Source organism: Leptinotarsa decemlineata, unplaced genomic scaffold, assembly GCF_025532065.1.
Source record: "Leptinotarsa decemlineata unplaced genomic scaffold, Ldec_3_MD MMD2_tig00001064_RagTag_RagTag, whole genome shotgun sequence".
In the NCBI taxonomy this organism is placed as follows: domain Eukaryota; kingdom Metazoa; phylum Arthropoda; class Insecta; order Coleoptera; family Chrysomelidae; genus Leptinotarsa; species Leptinotarsa decemlineata.
Genome location: NW_027412558.1, coordinates 15,392,537 through 15,419,669, shown reverse-complemented (window position 1 = coordinate 15,419,669; position 27,133 = coordinate 15,392,537). Strand labels below are relative to the sequence as shown.

Here is a 27,133-nt window from a genome sequence, read left to right as displayed (position 1 = left end):
AAATCACTTCTGGATCCTCATTAAGATATGCAACCTCCTGCTGCCGGTGAAGATGTGCCTCTGTAGCCGATTTCCTGGAATCCAAATGGAATGACGAGACAAGTGTGCTGTCGTCAGCAAAGCAATATATTGTATTTTTGGTTTTTCAATAAGTCGTTGGTATACAATAAAAAGTGTATTGAAGACAATATGAATCCCTGGGGAACACTAGGCGTTGATGGTGAAAGTATTCAAGAGATATCAATCGACGGTCACTCACTTGCAGGGAACTTTCTTTCAGGAAGCTGGAGAGCCATACACAGAAATGATGCGACAAGCCATAACATTCACGTTTGGCCAGCAACTCCTGATGCCACACGCGTTCAAAGGCCTCAGAAATATTAAGCGCAACAGCTCTTTATTCTCCATGTTTCTCAATTGCGTTATTCCAAATATGGGTGACATACGATAGAAGGTCACCTGGATCTTTGTTTAAGAAAGCCATATTGAGAATCGCTCAAGATGTTGAAGCCTTCCAAGATTTTTGGTATCACTGGTAGCAAAGCGACTGTTCTATCGTTATTTGGAAGATTTTTCTTGCCCTTTTTGGGAATATGCTTCTTCTTCTTCTTCTTCCAACAAGAAGGAAAAACCCCATTCTTGTAAGACAGGTTGCAAAGAGAGGTTGAGAAGAGAGGTTGAAAAACGAAATATGAACCTTAACTGAACTCACAAAAAACATCCAGTATATGTATTCATGAAGACTATCGCATATGACATCTGGACTTTTCATTATTTTGACGTATGTCCAAAGAATTAGAGCTATACACATTTTGACGCGAAAATTTTGAAGAGAATTTCAGGTTTTGAAAACGAAAAAAGATTGTTTTCGTTAACGTCGATCACTGAAGAAAACTAAATATGAGAATTTAATTTTTTTCAATTTGTAGGCAGAAGTTACTAATTGAATTATTCACTAGTTTATATTTCGCAGTAACTTTTCGTGGTGAACTTTTCAGTTGTCCTTCATTACACTTCATCAAATTCTCTATTGATTTAGCTTTGTTTATTTTTTAGATTGTGGAAGGTTATATGCCAAAAAAACGGTAAGAAGTATTGATCCTCTACAACAAAATGTCTTTCAAAGAATATGTCAACATATTGTTTATGGAGATCCATATCATCCATATTATTTCTATTGGTAAAAAAGATTTTGGCTTTCTACTTCTCCAAGTAGAGAAGTAACGATAAATCTCTTCTAAAAAACCCACTTTCAATTCATTTCTATCGATTGTATTGTAAACAACTGCAAAATTTATTAGATTTTTGTTTTATTCATTTCATTACTTTATTGACCCCAGGTATATGTCCCATTTGCGATTTATGATATTATATCCAATTTTATAGACTGTCTTTTGCCATGTGTTGTGAATCTCAAATATAAAACAATTTCTCGTATCATTCAAGTACTTCCAAATTGAAATAAAATATTCTCTTGTTTCTATGTACAAAAGATGAAGTATTTATTTACTATGATTCATATCTTCCATAGTTCCGTTGTCTGAAAGTATGCCGAAACGTCTTTTTCTTTTGTGAAGTATAATAAAATGATATGAAACTGAATTCCTTTGTTCCAGGTAAGAAGTCATTGTAGTGCCGTTTGGATCCAGTGAAATTAATTATGAAATATGAGGTAATTATGGCTCACTTTATTCCTGCATGAATTTTTAATGCAATATCTCAAGCCTTTCATGCTCTTTTCTAATATTAGGGAGATAATATCACTTTGCACGTAATATATTTTTAATAGCACAATAATGCCCTTGCTAGCCTTTTGTTTCCCTTTTCTCAAATGGAAATGATATTCATGTTGAAGGTGTAGACGAAATATGAACTCGATCAAGATAAAAAATGAATGTGACTGATGCAGAAAAATTCTTTTTCACTGTTACTGCAGTCCTGGCACTGTAAAGTTTATCGTATACTCTAGCACTACTCAACTTGTTCCATGTTTTCTGCATAAAAAAGTAATAGTCTCAAAGTTCAATGAAAGGTACGATATTGTTATTAAATTCTACTAATTTCTCATTCCTGTTCAGGTTCCTTATTGTTCACATAATGACATAAAAAATCGGGGACTATTACGATAGAACTGGGTTGAGTAAAAATATTGATTCAGAAGAGTTGTAGCGTTTCAGCAGAAATTTTTCATTCGGGATTTGTATTGGTTTATTTCTAACAAAGTATGTCAAATTGATTGAAAATTTCATATTCTGGATTAGTATCTTTCTATTATTTTTTGAAAATGTAAAAGATTTTACTTATTATTTACTTCAAATAATCCATTCTCTTCGGTTTGGTACCACTGGATTAGAGATTGGACGTTTCTTTTAGCAACTTTCAACATTTTCATTGTACACGGGTCGAAATATTTCACAGCATTTTTCGTGCCACTCTGAGGTTACTGACACTAGTCCAAAAATCACGAACATTTCTGGCTGATTCGACCATCGTGAGAATTTCATTGTATCAATTAACATCGTGGGCGATCATCAATATGGCTTTCGGAAAGAAAGATCAACAAACAATCATCTATCGTTTGTCACCCATATTTGGAGTAACGCAATCGAGAAACATGGGGAATCAAGAGCTGTTGCGTTTGATATTTCTAAGCCCTTTGACCGTGTGTGTCATGAGAGTTTGCTGGTCAAACTTCGATGCTATGGCTTGACGAATCATTTTTGGGTATGGCTCTCCAGGTTCCTGAAAGAAAGTTTTCTGTAAGTGGCCATAGATGGATATCTTTCGAATACTTTTAACCACCAACGTTGGTGTTCTCCAAGGATCCATATTGTCTTCAACCCTGTTTTTATTGTATATTAACAACTTATTGAAAAAAAACGAAGAATTCAATATATTGCTTTGCTAATGATAGAACACTTGTCTCGTCATTCCATTTGGATTCCAGGACGTCGGCTGCGAATGCACATCTTCATCGGCAGCAGGAGGTTGGATATCTTAATGAGGATCTGAAAGTGATTTCGAATTGAGATGAAGGTAACCAGCTTCAATTCAATGCCACAAAAACCCCGGCATCGGTTTCAAAAAGATAAATGTTTCCGGACCTGCTATAATAACAGACTATTCCGCTCTTTGCTTCGATAATTTTGTTGAGGGTTGGGATGGACACCAATATATCTTGGTACAATCATGTCGCTGGAGTTGCAAAGACTGCTTTTCACGAGATTGGAACAATGGTTCGAACCAGAAAACAGTACACACCTCAGCAATTTTTGATGCTTTATAAAGCTCAGATCAGGCCTTCTTTGGAGTATTGTTCTCATGTATGAAGATCCGCCCCTAAGCATACCCTAAAACTGCTAGATTCCGTCACTTGCAATCTTGATAGTCGAGAACATCGAAGAAAGGTTGGGGATTTGTCTCTCTTCTATAGATACAAGAGCGATACATATCAGAAATACGCGACGGACTTCGGAGAACTTCGTTTATATGAAATCAACTTCCTGTTGATTCCAAATGGATTCAATCTCCAGCGATTCAAATCTAATGTGATTCACAACTTTCGCACAGGCACCGCTTTTAGAGCAACTCAAGGTTTTTTCTGTAGTGCTTGTGTTTTATCCCAGAAAAACGAAGAAATAAATGTTGAAGTTTTGAAAATTTTTCTTCAAATTATAAAAAAATTCCTATCACATTAGACACCAAAAATTAATCATTTCAATATATTATTCATGATATTTTTTTGCCATTCTACTTCAAATGATTTTTGGAGCAATTAATTTCCATTTCCTAAATTGTAGTCAGGTGGCAGATCATGAAAAATGTATAAAAATTAGAATCATTCTCATTTTCCAACGTTCCTACACACTAGGATCAGGCCATTGTCTGTCAGGAACGAATAATTCTCTGACTAATACCATAATTGACATTCTATTATATATGACAGATTTTTGCAAGTTTCCACCATCTGAACCTCTCTGAAATCAATCGAATGATCGCTTACAGACCACTTTGGGAGGATTACTTAACGCACGATTGGTCTAACCAAGGCAGCGTTGCTGCCTGGTGCTCGATTGATTTCGACGTCGCTCCACTGTATATACTCTTCATCTCCTGGACAAAGTCCCGAATGGAAAACATTATCTGAGGTACCAAAACTATTTACAGAAATTATATAAGTCTGGTGACTCTATCGAGGAGAGATACATTTTCATCTCCAGGTGTGTGAGTATGATTAGAAAGAGGCATTCTGTATTGGAATCTTGTTGAATCTTCAGATTTATTGACATATTCATACCTCCGTGAGCGTTTTCCGATTATTTCATTTCGGAAGGTCTGCATCCAAGGATGTGCCCTGGCTTTTTATTTTATTGAAAACAAATATTGGAGTTGTATCAGCAGTCATCAAATTTCTAGGCTTTTTTTTATAACCCCCCCCCCCCCCGGCATCAAACCGGAGTTTATTTTGCCACAGAATTAATCATTAATCAATTAATCAATCGAGTTACTACTTTTTATATTGATATTTTAGATTTAAATATGAATTTTAGAATTATGTCGTATATTTTTTCACTTAGTATAGCTGAAAGCACTGTTATATTAGTTGGAAACGAAACATTCGAGGAAAGCAAATTATTTAAGAAATCCGTCCAGTACAGTTCGAAGTTGGGACATGTGAGTAGAATGTGATTTATATCCGCTAAAGAAAAATTGTCACAAGGCCATAATGGATTCACATCAATGTCTATTTTTGCCAGATGTGCTGGGAACTTACAATGGTTCATTTTCATTCGTGATGGTAGTGGCGTAAAATCTTGAAAAGTATAAGTTGCCTATGTGGGGGATACTTTTAGGGATAGTGGGTGGATTAATGAATAATGATTTTTTGATTTAGAAGAGAATTCTTTCCAGAGTCTTCCGCAATTTAGTCGTATTTCATATCTAACGTCTGAGACTATATCTTCCGGGGAGCTGATATCAGTTATCAATTCTAGAGAGGTGGCTTCTTCCGCTGCCACGTCTACTTTTTCATTTCCGGCAATACCCGAATGCCCTTTGATCCAAATGAAAACAATGTCAATTTTATAACTGAGGAAGTACTCTAAAGTTTTTATAATTTCAAAAATAAGTGAATTTTTATTTTGATATGTCTTTTGTAGTTAGTAAGGGAAAGAATGAAAGATTTGGAATCCGATAAAATGACTTAACTAGCTTCGCAATTATGTTTAACCCACATATGAGCTTGAAGTATAGCATAAACCTCTGCTGTGTAAATCGAAGTCTTATTGGGAAGGTGGAATTGAGAAATAATTTTTTGTTTTGTATATAGAATGCATGCACTTCCAGTGCCATGATCACTTTTAGACCGATCACAGTATAGTGTGTTGGAAGATTCAATTGTTCCCAGTACCGATTTTGTTAGAGCTTGATTGCGTTGAGAATTCACTGAGAAGTTGGGGAATATGACCGTTGGGTTGAACATCAACATAGGAAATTTCAGCTGAAACTGAAACAATATGTTCTGAGAGTTGATGTCATTCATCTTCTCTGATATTGCGGCGAAGGCTTCAGCTAAAGGAGGATTGTTTTTGTAGTTCTAGTATTGATTAACAAGATTTTCAATTGATATACTGTCAATGGCCCCCATTAGGTTATTACTATATAATTTGATATTGACTAATTTCTTGCAGGCCAGAAAATGTCTGCGTATGAGGATAGGAGGTTCCTGAGATTTCGCAAGTATAGCTGCGGTTGGAGATGATTCAAAGGCGCCAATACAAATTTTTATAAAGTTTTGCTTGCACTCGGTCTATTAGTAACAGATTCGAATCTGCGGCTGATCCGTATAATATACATCCGTAATCAAGTATAGATCGAATGTACGACCTGTAGAACAATAATGAAGTTCTGGAATCTGCCCCATCGGTTTCTACAGATACATTTGACAATGTTTATGCCTTTTTCACATTTGGTTTGAATATAGTTGATATTCTTCTTCCATGTAAGCTTATTATCTAAAATTAACCTTAAATATTTACAATTGGGTACATCTGGGATAGACAGAGAGCCAAGATTGATGTTGTCTTCGGCTCTTAGTCTATGCCGAGTAAAGAACATCATAGCTGATTTTTCTGGAGCAAGGGAGAAGCCATGTTCGATTAACCAATTTTTGAGGCAATACATTATGTATGTAAGGTCGACTACACATTTGGAATACGTCTCACAGACTGTATAAAAATACAGATATCATCCGCATATTGAATACATTTTATGGGATGATCGAAGACTTGATGCAAGTTTGCTGTGTAGATGTTAAATAAGATAGGACTCAATACGGCTCTTAAGGAAGCCCTTGGTTGACAATTCTGGGTCCATACAAAAAACTTTTATGGTATTTAATATAAATACTCCTGTTTCTGAATAGTTCAGCAATATTGGCTGGAGTTTTCGCATTAACTCCAAAGTTATTGAGTTTTGACTCGAGTATGTTCCAAACAACTGATTCATATGCCCCCTTTAAGTCCAAAAACAGTCCTGCTAAATAATGATCATCTGAAAAAGCACACTGTATGTCTGAAAAGATTTGGTAACATGTCTCCATAGTGCCTTTTGCCCTGCGAAATCCGTACTGAGATTTAGGAAGTAAGGAGTTAAGTTCAAAGAACCATTCTAATCTCGCCTTTACAATTCTTTCATAATTCTTTCATTTTGACAAGACATGAAAGAATCGAAATCGGTCGATACGATGAGGGGTCATCAGGATCTTTTTTAGGTTTGAGAATGAATATAACTATCACGTCTTTGAGTGCTTGGGGTATTTTACCTTGTTGCCTGCTACCATTGATTATATATTTGAATTAGCAGATATTTTGATTTTTCTGGTAAGTTCCTAATTAAAGAATATGTGAAACTGTCTTTACCAGGTGCGGTGTTGCAAGTATTTTTGTGTGCTATACCTAATTCGGATGAAGTTAATTTAGAGGATATGTAGATTTCTCTTTCTATATTATTCAAGATATTGTTATTGGGTTCAGGGTTGACAAAAAGGAGTGTTACACAATCAAATAATTTTTCTATCAGGTCCGGGGGAATAATGATTTTATTTGAAAATTCATATTTATTGGAAATACTTTTGACAAATTTCTGAATGTGAGATATAGGTGTATTTTTATTAATATTATTTAAAAACTTTCTCCAGCTATTTTTAGCTTTTTATTTGGAAGTTAATTTAATCTTTTCTAAATTAGAAATTTGTTTGAAATTTCTCAAAGCCACCTCTCTACTTTTCACTAACTCGGAACACTCTGTGTCCCACCAAATGGGGGAATACTTTGAAGGTATGAAAGGCTTGTTTCTTGTTATGAAAGCATCCGAAGCGAAAGAGACGTCCTCAATGAATTGTGAAAATGATATTTAGGTGATTAATTGTGTTTCATGTTTATTATTGAGGCAGTTTTGAAAAGTATTCCAGTTAGCCTTTTTTTCAATCCATATATTTTTTTTTAATCTCTGTTGTTTGCTATTTTAATAAATATCGGAAAATGATCCGAGCCCAATGAATCATGGTGAATTTTCCATTCACATCTTGTAGCAAGAGTTGGAGATGTTAAAGTGAGGTCTACTGCCGAGGTATGAGAGTTCAGAACGGTGACACGAGTAGGAGAACCATCGTTAAGAACAATTAGATTTTGTTATTAGTCAGTGGGCTATGCTTGAAGACTGGCAGTAAACAAATCTAAATAAATGAACTTTAAACGTTTAAGCCAGTCTCAAATATACCTACACAGTAGGTTTAATGGACTGACGCCTATCAGAAAACAACTACTCCCTTGGCTAATACCACGAAGGGCGTTGGATTATATCCGACAGGCGTCAGTGCAGGAATCTTCACAGAAAATTTCCTGCATATGCAAATTGGCAATACAACTGAAAAAGTCGATCTTCAATTTTGGAACGGGCACACTTGCAGACCGGTTTCGGGCTCATTAGCCACTCATCAGTGCAATACTCTGAAAGAATTTCGATTTTCAATTATGGAATATCATTGACTTTAGGTCGATGATGGTGACTATCTTGCACTGACATAAATAATTTGAGACCGATCAGCATATTAAGTACAATGCCCAAACTACTTGAACACATCATTTGTGATAATATAAAGAATCCTTTAAAACAAGTGATTATCGACGAACAGCACGGATTTAGTGAAGGTAAATCTACCAACACTAATCTACTGTTGTGCACCCAGTATATTTTGAATGCTCTGGAAAATAAACAACAAGTGGACGTAATTAACACCGATTTTTCAAAAGCATTTGACATCGTGAACCATAAAGTTCTTTGTGAAAAATTAAAGGCAATTGGCTTATTTGGGAGTTTGCTGGACTGGTTCTCAAGTTATCTTTGTGATAGATCACAGTTTGTGAAAATTAAAGGATTTATCTCTGACGAGATATCTGTTACCTCAGGAGTACCTCAAGGGAGTCACTTGGGACCTTTTCTATCTTTGTAAATGATATCAAAGAAAAAATCACTCACTGTGAAATACTGATGTTTGCAGATGATCTAAAATTTTTTAGAGCAAGTGATTCGTTGCAGGATTGTGCGAAAATTTAAATGGACCTTAAATCTGTTTCTGATTGGTGTAAGATGAATTATATGGATGTCAATGTGGTAAAATGTAAAAGTATTTCTTTTTCAAAGTCATTAAACCTTGATACAGATGTAAAAGTATTTCCTTTTCAAAGTCATTAAACCTTTATACAGCTGGTTATAGTATTGCAGGAAAGAAGTTGGAACGTGTACAATCTATAAGAGATCTGGGTATTATGATGGATGACAAGATGGACATTTACAGTTTGAACACATATCTAACAAAGCGATGAAAATGTTAGGATTCATATGCAGATCAACAAAAAATTTCACCAACATTTTTTCTATTAAAATACTATACTTTGCATTGGTTATTGCACCTGTATCTGGTCTCCAACATACTTCAATCACAGTTATGATATTGAGAAAGTTCAGAATAAATTTCTTAGATATGTTGCCTACAAAATGAACATGAATTGTTCAAACTCAGTACAAGACAGGCACCTGCAGACATAATATTCCTACATAAATTGTCTGTCAAGTCAATCTGCATGTTCCCCCGAGATGGACACATAACAACCAAACTTTCAGTCTCGACTTTCACAGGTGTAATTATGAAAACATTCTCCTTTGTCCAGAATTCTATCGAATGCTAATGGGACCAATATTGATTTTTTTCATATCTCTCAGAGCACTCTTAGATATACTCTGCGTGGTTTAGATTTATAAGACTTTTTTTTATTACAATTTTATTTTAATTTTCTCTATGTAGGTTGATTTATTAGATATGTAGATACTAGAATAGTTTACTTCCTAAAAATTGGGGGTTACCCGTTGAATAAATAAATAAATAAATGAACATCGCCATATCCGTCGGCTCTATTTTTCGATATAAGATTATAACCTTTGATGGAATTATTTCCACCATCTTTGAACCATGTTTCTGAAACATTAATCACATCTTAACAGGTTTTTTTAAAAAGAAGAAGATTTGGTTCGTTTTTATTAAATGATCTTGAGTTCCAGCGAATGACAGATAATGAGTTTCTATTAGTAGATTGAGTCACTGTCGCTTAGTATTTCTATAGGATCTGATGTAAACTCTGGGTTTATCAGGTTAGAGACAAAACTGCTTATATCTACGAGTATTTTTGCTGATTTATCTAGTTGAATATTAACTGTGGGGATTAGTGAAGTGACAAGGTTTTGTACATATTTACATAGTCGTTCAATAATACTTTCCTTGTATTCCATAAAATCTTTCCTGTATGGACTGGGAATATTGGGTTTCAGGGTGATACGTTTCTTTGCGAAATGAGGAGAGGGATTGTGGAGGAGATATGGCTTTTGGTTTCTATCCAAGGGGATTATTCAGTATGGGTTTGGTTGATAGGTTATTGAATGGTGAGTGGTTATGACTATGAGAAGGAGTTGGCAATTCAGGGAAATTGTCCAAGTTATTCAGTAAGTTGAATCTATTATAAGTTGTGACCTTGGCGTAAGAGGGGTTGTTTACCATATTTTCGGCATATCTAAATGATACATTTTCTTAGGCCATTTTTTCTTTTATTTTATACTGCAGTTTGTATTGGGGATATTCTTTTGAGGTTGGAGAATCATCGTTTCTATTACAGAATAAGCATGTAGGTTCTATTAGAGTCGCAAAATACTGTAATGTCATGATTTTCAGAGCAAATTTCACATCGGGATTCTTCAGCTTTACATATCTTAGCTGTATGACCAAATCTGAGACATCGAATACATTGTATTACGGGTTGTATATATTTTTCCAATGGAAAGTTTGGCAAGTTTATTTTCACCGAATCTGGTATTGAATTACCCAAAAATGTAATAATGATAATTTGTCGGGGGACATAATGTATGTTGCCTTCTGAATCCACTATTTTTCTTTTCATTCTTTGAACGTTTACCACTTTTATATCAGATTCAATTGCAGATTTGAGATAATCTTCATCAAAGAAAGTGTCAACTTCTTTGATGACACCCTTGTGGTGAGTGAAAAATTTGGGAATGTAGGCAACTAATTTATAACGAAGTATACAGTCATGATTCACTAAAGAGTTTGCTCTTGAATACGTTTCAAACAAAACCTTCACTCTGTTTCTTCCTGCTGAGATGATATCTATGATATCTTTTTTAATGCTGTATTCCGCATCCATTACCAATAAAAAACTTACCGACCTATTTTTATGTGACTACTATTTGAAATTATATAAATTTGAGATGAGATCTTATTTTGAAAATCACTTAATCGACCAAAATAGGTAGCACTTCTCAGTATATCACTCCAACACGAACGAAGGACGATACGGAACTCAAAAGGCAGGCTTAACTCATTGATAAGTGACGTCTGCGCAGAGTGTATTATTGGAGTGAGAATTTAATTTAACGAACGTTTGGGAGGTAATTAGTACCTGTTCACGGTGCTGAACAAATTATTTCATGGTTATTTCTCTTGTGATAACAGGAAGGCCATATACTTTTGAGTTTGACCTATCTACACATTAGAATAGTGCTGAATGGAGCTTATTATGACGTCTCCACAGAAGTTCAAATATATTTCTCCACATGATCCGCGGTAATGAGAGAATAGAAACTGGAACATTGTTTTTCAAGGCAATTGATCGAGCGGCTGATGGTTTAGGTTTCGAAATTGAACGAGGTGACCACAACTCATGTCAGCGAGTTGCTATCCGTTCTCCAAAAAGCCTATATCAAACCGTATAGATCACTCCTTCAGCTTCACATGGATACGCTTTTGCATGAGATCTCCTTTAACAAAGACTGAGACTCTGCATTCGCTGTCAATATGTCCAGCGTATCCATCAACTAACAGACCCTAAGAGTTATTAACAAGACATCAATGTTGAATTATACCCCCAAGGTAAAATTCAATACGATTTGCGAAAGTTATTGAAATTATTTATTCTCTGCCCTCTACCCTCAGCCTGTTTTGATTCTCTCCGCCTAATGATGTAAGGCGATATTCATCGTGTATAGTTTTCCACTACGGGTGAGGTGAATATCGTTAGAGAGGGGGTGGAAAAACGATAAAGTATGAAATATTTTGCTTTGAACTCCACAGATTCCATCCAGGCTATTGAAATAGTTGTTTTCATTATTATTCATCATTTTTCATCATTATTCAAAACGGGTTGCTGAAATACGGAAAAAATACAGAAACCTGTCATTCATGCCTTATTGTGTCTACGTCTACTCAGGAAACATGGCTCCCGAACCCAATGAACACTTACCTCTCGGTGTTGTGAATAGTCACCTAGTTGTCTGCTTGCTATGAAAGCTGCAGAGAATGGAAGAGTGGTCGATGTCGAAGCTTATCTTTTCAATGGCTTTCATTGGAACTCTGATTCATTTTGATATGGTCGATTTGAGTAGTCCATTAATTTCATAGGGGGTGCTTCTGAGAAGGGAGTCGTCATCACTATTTCTCGAACAGAAACAAATATTAAATGCAAAAAGTGAATATATTTGGTAAAATTATCACATACTGATGAGATGCGTTAGAAAAATCAAAACCTCATTAGCGCGAAATGTGACATGAAATGTAAACTGAAAATGGTTGGTTATTGGTAGTATAACTCCCAAGTACCTTCTAGATACATATTTTGATTTCATTTGTACACTCGTTTGTATGAATGGTACGTCTCGTATATACTTTGATATACTTTCAGGAATATCGACATATAAAGTAATATTTGATTTTCTCACTAGAAACAGTATAAGAAACTTTTCAATACCTACGTCGTTTGTAAAAACTATACTGTTTCCGAGAAGTTATAAAAATGCAAACGAATATCTTGTTTGGTCTAGGCCTTGGTGAAAAACAAGAGCAAAAAATGAACAATGTGGCTATTGTTCTCTCAGATAAATAACACAGTAGACAGTTCGCAAAAACACCTATTCAAAATATTTTATATTCTGAATGACCGGGCTCGTATAGCAGTGTTGCCAGTACTAGTTAAATATTTGATAAATATGTAGAATTTCCTTTTTAATTAATAATATTGTTACAGACAAATAATAATTCCACAGGTCTGCGATGAAAAAATTGTAGGATATTTAACTAGTGATTTTACCAGTATTTTGTGTGCAGATTACGGAAAAATAGTAAAACAATTATATCACCTATAAATAAGTAACAAATTTCACCTGAAATTTTCTTATTAAATGGATTTTTAGGTTCAGTATGAGTTCGAAGTTTCTGTATTATATGGCCTATATAAGCGGTAAATTTAGTCTGAATTATGGAGCTTTTATGAACAAGTTACTATACAATGTGTACGGTTTTAAAAACAAAACGAATCTTAACTGGGAAAATCCAGTTCTTACTGGAACAAGGCATGTATGTGTCAGTCTGTCTGCCCCCTCCCTGGGCCTCCCAAAGGACTCAGCAGAAATTTTATGGTCTAGACTTAAAGAAAGACATATGCTAGCCTCCGGTGTTTAATTTTCATGGTACCGATTTAGAGAAAGGGAATTTGTTCTGCAACAATGTACCCGGCGTCATGGAAATGTTCAACATAACGTATGAATCAGAGAAGTGGAGACTTTTCATCGATTCATCAAAAAAAGTTTGAAAGCTGTACTTCTTCACAAAGGCAACCAATATGATCATGTGCCTGTTGGACACTAGTCCATTTGAAAGAATGCTTGAATTTGTTCTTGATAAGCTCAGCTACTCTGATCATAAATGGACCATTTCTGGAGACTTGAGAGTTATTTCAATGTTACTAGGCCAACAAAGTGGTTACACTAAGTTTCCATGTTTCCTATGTGATTGGGATAGCCGTCACAGGAAACAACACTATGTCAAGCAGGTGTGGCCAATAAGAAAGGGTCTTATTTCTGGAGTTAAAAATGTTGGAAAACAAAGTTTAGTGGATCCTAAAAAAATCTTACTTCCACCACTCCATATCAAATTGGGGCTAAGAAGGAGATTGTTTCAAGTATCTTTCTGAAAAGTTTCCTTGTCTATCCGATGCTGATCTAAAAGAAGGAGTCTTCATCGGGCCTGACATAAAAAAAAACTTTTTAAAGATGAAGTCTTTGTCACTAAAATGGACATGAGAGAAAAAAATGCTGGGAATTCATTTAAACTTGTTATGACAGGCTTTCCTGGAAACAAAAAAGACCCAAACTACAAAACTTTGATTGCAGAATTGATACAAAACAACAAAATGTTGGGCTGCAACATGAGTGTTGAAGTCTATTTCCTTCACTCACATCTGGACTACTTTTCCGAAAGTTTGGGGGCTGTAAGTGAGGAACAAGGAGAACGGTTCCATCAATACATAAAAGAAATGGAACGCAGATACCAAGGTCGGTGAAATGTTATCATGATGGCAGAATACTGTTGGATGTTAAAAAGGGAAAATTCACAAGAACATAGCCGAAAAAGTAACAAAAGAAGCTTTGACGGAAAAAGAAAACGTTTTTACAAATACTTTCAATCACTTTGCAAACACTTATGTATCACTATTATGCTTAGTTTAGCTATGTAGCATTGTTTTTTTGCTTTTACTCCATATTAAAATAATAAAAATTAATCCACAATTCCTAGTTTTTTTGTACTTTTTCAAGTATTTCATCCTTATTTTGTATATAGGCATACCTTACGTGATAGATAAAAACAAATGTCATTTTTGCAATCAGCGCAAAAAACTAAATAAAGATCAGTTAACGAAATCATAACAATTTTTTAAAAAGTTTTTTTGCTGACCTGTGTTACCGTTCTTGGCGTTACGATTATCTCTTGATGCAAACTATATTTCAGTAAGCGGGCATCCAGATTCTAAAATGAGTCAAATATTAACTTGAAAACTATTGGAAAAACATGCCTTCCGCTTCATTATTTGTTATTCATAATTTTTTAACGACTTTTTTGTTTTTTTTTCACTCTCTACGATCTGAAAAATATAAAAATTGTAATGAACAACTTCATTCAGGTGCAGAAGGGGTAAATTTTTAAGTTCACCGTGATAAGTAACTACGTAAATTTAAAGTATTTTTCGCAAGAAAAATGTAATTTTCATCATCAAGCTGTTTATTAATTTCGAAGAGATAAGAAATTATACAGATACTTATCTTAACGTTTCAGATACTGAAATCTGCTTCCGTCTTGGAATTGGAGAATTGGAAAATCTAATCAATCTTAAATTTTTCTTTGTTTGATTTCATTTTGAAACTTTCCAGATAGATGTGAAAGGAGTATTGAAATGTGAAATATATCAATATTGTTGATTGACTTCTGAAACATGTCATGTGGTATACTAGATTTTCTCTGTCTGTTTTCTCTCAGTCTATTGCAATTTCAACACTCTTCCTTCAAGACGGAATCGATATTGTCTCCAACCCTTTTTTTATTGTACATCAACGACTCATTGGAAGCAACGAAGAATTCAACATATTGCATTGCTGACGATAGCACTTTTGTCTCGTCATTCCATTTGAATTCCAGGACATCGGCTGCGGATGCACATCTTCACCGACAGCAGGAGGTTGCATATCTTGATGAGAATCTGGAAGTGATTTCAAATTGGGGTGAAAGTAGCCAGGTTCAATTCAATGCCACAAAAACCCAAGCATTGGTTTTCTCCAAGAAGATAAATGTCTCCGAACCGGATATATTAATGTCAGGTAAGACAATTCATCTTTCTGCTTCAATAAGTTTGTTGGGGGTTAAAATGGACACCAATATGTCTTGGCACAATAATGTCGCTGTAATTGCAATGGCTCCTTGTCAAAATCTGCTTGGAACCAGAAAACTGTACACACCTCAGCAACTGTTGATGCTTTTTAAAGGTCAGATTAGACCTTCTTTGGAGTATTATTCTCATGTATGGAGCTCCGCCCCTAATCATTCTCTGAAGCCGCTGGATTTCATCCAGAAAAGAGCCATTCGCCTGATTGAAGACGCGAACATCACTTGCGACCTTGATGGTCTGAAACATCGAAGGATGGTTGGGGATTTGTCTCTCTTCTATGAATATTTTTACGGTAAGTGTTCAAGTAACTTGGCACATTTGATTCCACCAAGACGGTACATATCAGAAATATGCGACGGACTGTGGCTGCTCATTGTTTTGAGGTTCAACTCAATACACTTCGAACTTCCCTCTTTTAGTTTCATTTGGAGAAATGCCTTTATGTAGAATAAACTTCCTGAGAACATTTTTCCAAATGGATTTTATCTCCAGTAATTCAAATCCAAAGTGAATAGCTACTTTCGCGCAGGCACCCGTCTCAGAGTGCATTGAGAATTTTATTGTAGTGTTTGTATTTTGTATTTAAATAAAAAAAAATGTTAACCAAGTACGATCCATTTCCAAGGAGCTTTCGAAATAAAATTGTGGTGACCCTTACTACATCTGTGTGAAGTCCTTCATCACAATTTAAATATTTTGCAGATTGTGGATGGTGAAAAAAGTGAAGAAAGGTCCAAAAATGTTCTATTTATCAGTAAGTTGTCGTATTAAGGTACTGAGACTTTGATTTCTGAACATGACTAAACATGACGAAAATGAAAGTATAGACAAGAGAGTCTCTATATGAATTTTGAAATGAATTTTCAGATGCAAACTGTTTCATTTTGGAACTTTTTTATTTTGCTTCAGGATCAACCAACTTATAGAGTAGGTTGATCAGAATCAGTTCTTTCAGATATGTATCACTGTCGCATGTCAATATTCGAGATCCGAATTACGCTGAAATTTGTATTCCAATTGTCCATTCCACTGTCATTCGCGATCTAAAAAGAAATTGTAGTTCCTCAAAATTGGAAATTTTTGTCCAATTCAACCGACTTTATAGGTTTTACCGTTTCCAAAATAGCAATAGTAGGATCAGTTGAAAAACGGCCTGTATATAAAAGCTCTAATATTCCTGTAAGATTTAGGTTTTGTCATATCCTGAAGATACTTACATTGTTAGCGGAATTAGCGTCGGGAGTGTGAAAAAAGTGTTTGGAAAATCACGATTTCATGCCAAGGGCCTTCATTTACCCATTTCGAATATTTTTACAGAATAAGAATTTTTGTGTTACTGGAAATCAAAATAAAAAGAGTTGTAATTGTGTCAAGTTTCGAATGCAGAAAGCAACAAGATCAACGCTTTTTAAAATATTTCTTATTCATTAATATGTAAATGGTATTTGTGTTATCAATTCAGCCTCATTTCTACTCAAACTAATAATTTCACAATATCGCATTCATTACTAACGGAACTAAACGTTTCGTCTACTACTGTGGCTCACATCACCAGGGGTGATGTCTCATGTCTGTCACAGAAGTATACGAAACGTTTAGTACCGCAAATTCTATTCGACAACGACCTACCACCCTGGCAATATTTGTTTTTCTCTAATCGTGACTTCGGCAGTGGGAGCCCATGTTCTTATATCGCATTCAATTCTAGTTCAGTTTTGTAACACTGCCAATAATCTCTAGTAAAAGTATCATTCTCATAAATAATTAGTAGTAGAAGTAGTAGTAGTGGTAGTTTTCTGGAGAAGATACAGTTTTGAGGAAATTAAACATTTTGTATGGAAGAAAATAGTAGTGCTAAGTGAATATTGGCTAGTAGTAAGAGATCGTGAAAAAAGGTATCATTTTACAAATTTTTATCATCAAAATGTCCATTTTTTACAGTTTTCAGTGGCCTTATTTTCGAAAAAAACACCGGAGCGATATCTTGTGACGTTTGATTCGTGATCAGCGGGCGAATATATCTACGCAAGTCTAATTGAAATAAATTCAAAATGGCCGCGATTCGTTAAAACAAAATCATTAGATATCGGACAAAAATGCTTGGATCTAATTGAAATTTTTTGAAAAACTGGAATGAGCTGCTTCACAAACCGAAAAGCTCGGGAATTTTTTTATTTCGGAAATATTCAGAGCATGCTTTCCTTGTGACGTTCTGTTTATTCAGCAGCAACCCAATGTTCATCGACATCGAATGTCTTAAAATTACACACACAATTCAGTTAGCCTAGAAGTTACCCATCCAAGGAGAAAAATCCAAAACTGACAACTCCGCCCCATCGCGATCCCAAAATTTCGGTCCCGTCAAAGGACCAACAACAGGTAAACACACGATGCTCGCGGCCAACCGTTTTTTTATGATCGTCGCATTTCGGCGAATTCCGATTCGGCTCGTCGCCCTCACGTTGCCCGTCTGAGTTTGAATGGCGCGTCTCTCGCTCAAAAATCCGACCGACCATCCAGTACTTTACCTACTAAATACTGTCGTGTATGCGTTTTCATCAGATCTCGTCGCGAAACTACAATCGATTCAGTTTCGGCAGTGATACACGGTTTTGAAGTTTTTTTGTGCCTAGTGTAGTTTTTTGCTGGTGGATTATCTCCTGTTGATTTGGATTTACAGTGCGAAATCAAGGTATTTTCAGTTTTTATTTGTTATAACCTCAAAGTTGTGCATTAGCGGGAAATGCATCTTGTTCCATTGCACTTGGCTTAAGTGGATTCTTTGTCGATGAGGTCGACTTGTTGTTTATGACAATTGAGTTAATTTTATACTTCTAGGCTGTTGTTGGTAAGGTAGCAGGAAAGGTGTGTCATATCTCTCTTTCACAAACTTCTGGCCAATAATCTATACGATTTCAGTAATTTTTTAGTCAAAGCATTATTAATTTCACCAACACTCCTATTATTTTATCATTAACAAGACATATGAATATGAAGAAGTTCACTTCTTAGAAATACACAAAATAATGTCGGCGCACTTTTTCTGGCATAGAAATATCGTCTTACAACTATAAATAATGGAACTAGTGGAAAAGCATAATTGTTTCAAGATGGAGAAATAGAAAGTCAAAACCTTTCTTTCCCAAAAAAGCATCCTTAATTATCTGTTGTTATAAAACGATCAAAAGTATTTGTATGTTTTCATTGTAATTTTTTCATGGCCAGAATATTTTTCTTCATTGAAAATGCTTTTAGGACCTTTCATTCCATGGGATTAATACTGGTGGATTACGTCGAGCCGATTTGGATTTAGAGTGCAAAAAACAGATTAGGTTCAGAGTAGGTATTTTATTTGTTCAAACCTAAAAGTTGTGTGTTAGCGGAAAATGCACCTCAATCAAATGCACTTGTATTGAGTTGATTCTTTCTCGATGATTCGATATTCGTTCAAAAAAGTTTACAAGATTTTGGGTAGGTATTTTTATTGCTTATTTCACCAAGGAATGCATTCATCATGAACAATAAATCGAGCCAAAAACTCCAAGACTCACTTACTTCCATTCTCAACCATACATTTCTTTTCATTTTATGTCAATACACGTGTGGTCAATAAAGGTCATTATCATTATTATTATTACTATTCAGCCAGACCATTCACCCATTTTGTAATTTGTTCTTTCTTTTCACTGGTCACTGTTGGTGGTGGTCCAATACTTGTATTATTCGTTAGTTCAGTCTGCTAGATTCTCTCATCCTCAAACTCTGATTTCATGCAGATCATTTTTCATATCTTCATTTAAGTTGTTTGTATCGAGCTTGGACAAATTGGATTTTTCGTCGATGAGGTGGGCTGGTTGTTTATGACAATCGAGTAAATGTTATATATTCTAGTCTATTTTTAAAAAGATAGCAGGGAAGATATGCTAAGTATTTCACTGATTCACAAAGTTCTGACCTTGGTTAGATATTATGTTTTCGAAATTTTCACGACAGTAGATGTTAGATGAAGAGAGTTATTGGTGGCTCCTTTTTTTAAGAACAAAACACAAGTACTACAGGAAAATCCTCAAGGCGCTCTGAAATCGGTGTCTGTTCACATTCACATTGGATTTGAATCGTTGGAGATTAAATCCTTTTGGAAAAACGCTCTCAGAGAATTTATTCCACATAAACGCAGTTCTTTAAATGAAATATTTCTCAAACAATGAAGTTTGAGGTGTATTGATTTGAACCTCAAAACATTGAGCAGCCACAGTCCGTTGCGTATTTCTGAAATGTACCGCTTTTAGTGAAGTCAAGTGTGCCAAGTCACTTGAACACATCTCCAATCAGGAAGATGGCTCCTGTCAGGATGGAATTCAGCAGCTTCAGGATATACCCAGGGGCGGAGCTCCATACATGAGAACAATACCCAAAGAAGGTCTGATCTGAGCTTTATAAACCATCAAAAGTTGCGAAGGTATGTACAGTTTTCTGGTTCAGAACAGTGTTCCAAGCTTTGGAGAATACAATGAAAAGAGAGTTGGAGGCAAAGTATTTGAGAGATATCCATCGACGGCCACTTGCAGGGAACGTTCTTTCAGGAAGCTGCAGAGCCATACACCAAAATGATCCGACATCAAAGTTTGGCCAGCAAACCCTCATGCCACACACGGTCAAAGGCCTTGGAAATGTCAAGCGCTACAGCTCTTATCTCTCCATGTTTCTTGATTGCGTTATTGCAAATATGGGTGACATACGATAGAAGGTCGCCTGTTGATATTTGTTTCCGAAAGTCATATTGATGATCGCTCAAGATGTTGAAGCCTTCCAAATATTTGAGGAAATGGTGGTTCACGACTTTCTCTATGATTTTTGATATCATTGGATAGCAAAGCGACCGGTTTTGTAGTTATTTGGAAGATATTTTTTGCCCTTTTCGACAATAGTCTGAACGCGAGCAATATACCAACCACGTTCTTTTATGACAGGTTGAAAAGTATGTTTCAATGTTCGCCTGACTAGACGTCGAAAAGTAATTGTATTGTATATAATTGTATATTTGATTTCGATGCCATGTCTGTTTTATTCAATCTAGCAATAGCGGATTTAATTTGGAAGAAAACTTGGAACTGATTTATCTCATGTGAAAAAGATCACAGTCGGATCTAGCCTTTTCATACAGGAGATAGATTGGTTTTTGCCATTTCTGACAAATCTCGGCTGTTTAAAAAACTGCGTCTCTTTATTGATAATATGCTCTTCAATATACACAAATGAAGTCTCTAGAACGAAAAAAAATGTTTTCATCGAGCAAATATTGAAACAAATTTCCCGTTCCACGTTTTGCCAATGAAGTTGGTGACATCAGAAAATGATCAATACTTATTTCCAAAAACTAACTTTGTACTTTTATACGAAAATAATCACTTCAAAAAAAGCCTGACTGGCTTGAGTCTAATTAATCAATATTTAATTAAATTCATTGTGCGGTACCTAATTTATCAACAATAGATTAAAAAGCGGACAAATTAATTTGCAGGTAGTGGTTCCACTAGTTAATTACCGAAAAATCAATTGGGATAATCATCATTTAACAAACAAAGTCCACATCGGACCAAAAAACTTTAGGTATATAAACAGCTAACCCGTGTCTTTAGATTCAGTATCAATTTGCTTATCCTGAAGATGCTAATCTTGTTACCGAAACGCGCGTCGAGTGCAAAAATTTCAGTATGGTGTTAGAGTAATTGATCTCTAGAAAAAGTTTTCAACTTTTACACCAAAGGTTCCAATCTCATCGTTTGAACCGATTTTTGTGAAAATCTCAGTAATATGGGAGTTTACGAAAGTATCTCGTTCAACAGTTCTTCGAATCATTAAAATAGGGGATGTCATTGACCGTGCAATGAAACGAAAACAAAGGAATAAAAAATTCGCAAACGTTGATGGTGCTACAAAAGATGTGATTCAGCGAACAATTTATGGTATATACCAAAAAAATTAAGTACCAACCTTGGAAATGATTTGGTATAAATTACTCGACTATCCCGATTACAATTACAAATCTTTAGAAACTCTTCGAGGTGTCTTATGGTTTCAAATATAAAAAATTGAACAATCGGATGGTCATAATGGAATCGACACGCATTGTTCAACTCCGACAAGAATATTTGAGGCGAATGAAAAGCTACCGAGAATCCAGCAGACGACATATGATCCACCTCGATGAAACTTGGTTTGACACCCATGATGTTGTCAAATATGGCTGGGTACACGAAACCAAGTATTGTGCTTTGAACACACCGTCTTCAAGGGGAAAATGTGTTATAATTTTGCATGCCGGGAATGAAAGTGGTTTCGTACCTAACGCTTTGCTTATGTTGGCCAAAAATATAAAAGATTCGTCTGCTGATTACCACGAAGATATGACTGCGGCATTATTCGAAACCTGGTTCAGTGAGCAGCTTCTCCCAAATATTCCTCCAAACTCGGTTATTGTTATGGATAACGCTTCGTATCATTCTCGGTTATTGACTACAATACCAAACAATAACACAAAAAAGCAGATATTGTTGATTTCATGCGAAATCATGACATGGAAATACCCGAAAAGATTCCAATGAAAAAGGTATTACTGGCGACCATAAAACAACGTAATTTCAAAAAAGAGTATATTATTGATTCGATGTGTGAAACACGTGGTCATATTATCTTACGTTTGCCTCCATACTATTGTGTGTTCAATCCAATTGAAATGGTTTGGGCCACGGAAATGTAATCAGTCACTGACTTTGAATGCTGTAGTGCTTGACAATATAAGGCGAGTGGTGAATGAAGTAGGTAATTGTGATGTGTGGAAGAACTGTGTGGCCCACGTTATAAAAGAAGATAACAAATATTATGTGCAAAGTTCCATAAATCCGATCGTTATTCAACCCGATGATGATTCCACCTCATCCGAATATAGCGAAGAAGAATTTTGATTTTTCTACCCGGTTAAGTACCTCCACCAAATATGAGCCCCATATATAAGGCCGCCTGTGAGGGATAAAAGATCAGATTATTAAAAAAAAATGATCATCAGAAATTCTCGAACGCGTGTCAGATTAAGGTAGAGTGAGTTAATTACCTGACAAAAAGTGTATATTCCAGTAATCTTACAATTTGAGAGTGACGTAAAGAAAGGGGAGGGCAGCAAAGTTGTAAAATCATCTAGTTGCCTGTTGTTATTAACTTGTCTAACTAATCTTAATGAAATGAAGTCTATGGAATGGTTTTGTTGCAAAATATGATGGGCGACTGCTGATTTTTCAGATCTTCCATATATTAAGTGTGCTATGTGTTCCTTATATCTTACTGTAATAGATATTTTGTCTGTCCATAATATTGTCTGCGATGCAAAATATTATGGATAGGATGGTATACCTGTATGGGTGGTACGCTTGGATGGTTTACTTGTATGGGATACCTATATAGCATAAATAGGGTTAGCTTGCATTAGTTTCTAGTTTTAATCTTCCTCTTTGAAGATGATCACTTGGTGATCGAAACACGTGTCGAGGTGTTAAAAATAACGATTTGGTGTTGAAAAAAAACTTCAGTAATATTTGTTCTCTTTGATCGTGACTCCGACCGTGAAAGCCTATGTTCTTATATCGGTCAATTTGAATTAGGTTGAAATGATAAATATTCTGTAGAACAAAAATATCATTTGAACTGCAGAAAAAAGAGAATATTTTGTGCCCAGACTGAATGCGAACTGCAACTCAAACCTGATCCTGTTGAGGGCCTTTTACTAAACATAAAAGTAATATAGCTGCAAGCGTCATTTCGACATTCTCGAGCGTAGCTAATTTTTTTTTATTTTGAAGGAAACAATTCAGTGATAACGGAAAATATATAATCTGACGATTTCCGCAAGCCGAAATGACAAAAATTCGTCGATAAAGTTTAATGCGTGCAGCTGTGTGAAACCTATATTTCCACCTTCGAGTTTCTATTCCTCTATTCTCTATTCACTTTTTCTCTATCTATTACTCTTTCACTCCGTCCCCACTCTGAATTATTTTGCCATGACGCCATCACAGCTGATCACAGAGACTCGTTCGTGATGAAGGTGAAGATGATGATTAATTGATCAATTATTTGATGGATGTAGCCGTTACTACGTGGTAGGAAATCATAATGAAGAAAAGAGAAATTAAACTTCCTATGTTTTTTACCACTTTCATTTGTAACTAATGTCGTATAAGGACATTTTCAAACTTATATATTGTATAAGTTTGAAAATGTATTCATAGGACGAAACTGTAGTAACGTTAGTTACAAATAAAAGTGGTAAAAAACATAGAAAGTTTCATTTCTCTCTTCTTCATTAATTAATCAATTGATTATAAAATATTAAATTTTTTTGAGCATTTTAAAAAAATTATTTTCTTATAAATACAAGTACCTATTCTACTTAAAAAACATACACTTATTTATTTGCATGCTATTTCCTGAACTTTTCAATAAAATTAATTCAATGAATTGAAAAAAAAAAATTGTTTTTGTCGGATTAAGCGAATCCCTCAGATTCGTCAGATTATGAGACAGTACGTCAAACATAAAGATGAACCACATATATCTTGATCTGGCGCGCTTGAGTATTTCAAAATGGCGAATTTTTTTCGCACATTATAATAATGGCTGCGAGTTTTTGTCAGATCGAAATCGTCAGATTATTGAACGAGAGCTTTTTTTTGTTGCACTCAACACCCCCTTAGAAAATCTGAGCGCTCGATTAATTTTTTTTCTTTTCACTTTTAACTCTCACGTACAACCACCCACATCATGCAAACGATCAGATTAACATACCAACAATATTGAAAATACGTAGGACATTGATGCTATCAATATCTGACGCGCTCGAGTATGTCCATGCAACAGTATTTTTTTATATATTTAAAAATCTATAGCCGCTTTCCCCAACGATGAAAAGGTATATATTATATAATAATATATATTATATTAAATTTTTTTCTTCTCATCATCTAAGCTTTGCACCCTAATATGTCTCAATGACGCTCGAGTATATCCCCATCGTGCATCGTGGGCTCCCCTGCTATTATAGGTAAGTCGGTTCAGGTGTTACTAATATGAATGTGGATGCAATTCTGCCAAAAATGAAAAATTGTTGTAATGAGCAGACTGCATCATTTCAATACTTCAACACCTGCTATTAAATATAGGTAATATTCGCGAAATGTTTGATTTCAAGCTCGGTAGTAGTATTCAAGTTACTATAAACAAACTAGTTATAATTCAGAAAATATACGATAAATATTGATATCTAGGGGCTGCTGACTAACTTATTGTCATAATCTTTAATTACCTACAGATTTCAGCACAAAACCATACCCCAATACAACTGAAAAAAATGTCAGCGTTATTGTACCTTGGAAATCAAAGTTATGGACAAAAACACAAATAACATGATGGAATTTCTACTCCTATATACGGATTAAAATTGGAAACTTGAATAATAGGCTGATTATATACTACACAGAATCTTGTTTGAAAACACAGAACTAATTGCCCCCAACCAGGGATACCATAGCCGACTGGTACGGGAGGCAATAGAGATCCACAAACACACGGATAATTTTAACAGAAAAGAAGAAGCGGTGAACATCAATCAAATATGGAACCCCATTTTAAGGAATTAGAGAATAACGAACAGGACAACAGGCAGCAAGATTGTTCTAGGTTCAAGTTAAGGTACGAATACAGGTAGAAATGCAGGTACAAATACAACGGATTACCTGACAAGGAATAAATACTCTTTACGAAGACTAAAAGGTAGTCATCGGACAGCAAGCCATGATGGTTAAACCTCTGAAGAAGCTAGCCACTCGCGCCAGCGAAACGTCAGGAAGAAATTCCAAAAATCCACGGCTTTCAAACTTGAAAAGCAATGACACTAAAAACCCCAGCCGTGAAAGTGTGAACCATTTTGTGTTTTGATATTTCCAATAACTTCAATATTCTTGTTAGAAATTTCGATATCCTTTTCATTGTGAAAAACTTTAATTATCATTATCATTCTGTCTTCTATTCGACCATGAGCATTATCATTTGTACTTTCTGTCTAACTGATAGAAATAAAAATAATTTCGTAAGTGATTTTTCTGGAAAATAATTTTCCATCAGAATATTTTTCCAATAACAGTACATTTTTTTTGTTTTATTGAGTGATGAACTAGTTTTTTCGATTCTATTTGTTAGACAGAGGATTAGATTTATTTTCATTGATTTTTTACGAAACTCATTATAAGTAAAATATTTGAAAATTCAAAAATTGTACAAGGTGTTGCATTTGAAACAAAAAAGTTGGTATTTTCACAAATCACAACATGTGTAATAAGTCTTTATTGAAAAAAAATTGTAACTGAGTTCAAGCGGTTTTTTTTATGAATAAGCTACCATTTTTTCATTATCTAATTTCTTCCATTTGGCTGAAACAAACTGTATAACTCTTTGTACTCATACATGTATTTTTTACTTCAAATGCACTGAATATTGAAATAGATTTCATATGAACACCTGGAATCACACTCGTTACAAATTTTATTTCGCATTTTCAGACCAACCTACTCAGAAACCTATCATCATCGATTGTGATATGAAAGGTGTTATTTGTGTAACTAATTCAGGCATTAGAAAGTGTAAATATGTAAATAGATAAGGAGGATAAATAACACATATGTGTGACTGTTTTCCATTGAACTGTTCAATGCTCCGTATTTATTGTTTCTTCAAATATTGCACACCTACCTACTTCGATAGTAATAATATTTTGATCAGTTTTTTTCGTAGACTAAACACAATTGTGTATCGGCGTGTTTTTCTTCAATAAAGAGGAATAAGAAATATCATATTTTTTTATAAATATTGAGCGGTTGTTTCTTGATACTGTAAAACCTACATTATTTTAATTTAGCTATTATTTGTGTCAGGTATATACCGGGTGATTCCCTACCGTTTACATTTTTTGACATATTTACTTGCTTTGCCGTAATTCCGATTTGACCGGAAATGACCCTAACTTTGGATTTTTGAATGGGACATCCTATATATTTTTACTTATTTCGATCGATAATGACATTCTTAATTCAACAATTCTTCACTTGTCAATATTTGACAAATAAAATTTTTTTTATTCCAATTTATATTTTTTTGATCTAGAATGCCATGGATCGTGTAAATCGCTTTATTCTTGATCAAGTAACATGGGAAAACTACGACTTTGAGGCTTATGACTTCACAATCGTTTTGAAAATTATTTCACAGTCACAAATATGAATTTTTCCAGTTAACTTGATTTTTTCAAATGGAATGGGGGTGGCTCGTCGGCTTTTTGTGAAAGATCATTTTCTTACGAATAATTTGATGCCACACATTTTCACAAAAAGCCGACGAGCCACCCCCTTAGCTTTTAAAAAAATCAAGTTATCTGGAAAAATTCATATTTGCAACTGTGGAATAATTCTTAAAATGACTGTGAAGTCATAAGCCTCTAAATCGTAGTTTTCTTATGTCACTTAATCAAGAATGAAGCGATTTACACGATCCATGGCATTCTAGATCAAAAAATAAAAATTGGAATAAAAATGATTTTATTCGTCAAATATTGACAAGTGAAGTATTGTTGGAATTAGAATGTCATTCTTGATGGAAATAAGTAAAAATATATAGGATGTCCCATTTAAAAATCGAAAGTTGGGGTCATTTCAGGTCAAACCGGAAGTGTGGCAAAGCAAGTAAATATGTTA

General features: G+C 34.8%; 1 protein-coding gene across 5 annotated transcripts in view; it reads left to right on the top strand.

Annotated features, from left to right (window-relative positions):
* Positions 1-27,133, top strand: part of heph (polypyrimidine tract-binding protein 1 heph) — an 862,450-nt gene that overhangs the window by 122,616 nt on the left and 712,701 nt on the right. For 2 of the 5 annotated variants that reach the window (XM_074175761.1, XM_074175760.1), the window contains exon 1: positions 17,784-18,030. The exons of 1 other annotated variant lie outside the window; for it this stretch is intronic. Coding sequence is in view for 1 of the 4 variants with exons in the window: in XM_074175762.1 (XP_074031863.1) it covers positions 1,661-1,672 (12 nt within the window). In the remaining 3 variants the exon portion in view is untranslated. Of the gene's footprint in view, positions 1-1,645; positions 1,673-17,783; positions 18,031-27,133 lie in introns of those variants that run through there. 2 more of the 5 variants (XM_074175762.1, XM_074175764.1) reach the window with 2 other exon arrangements.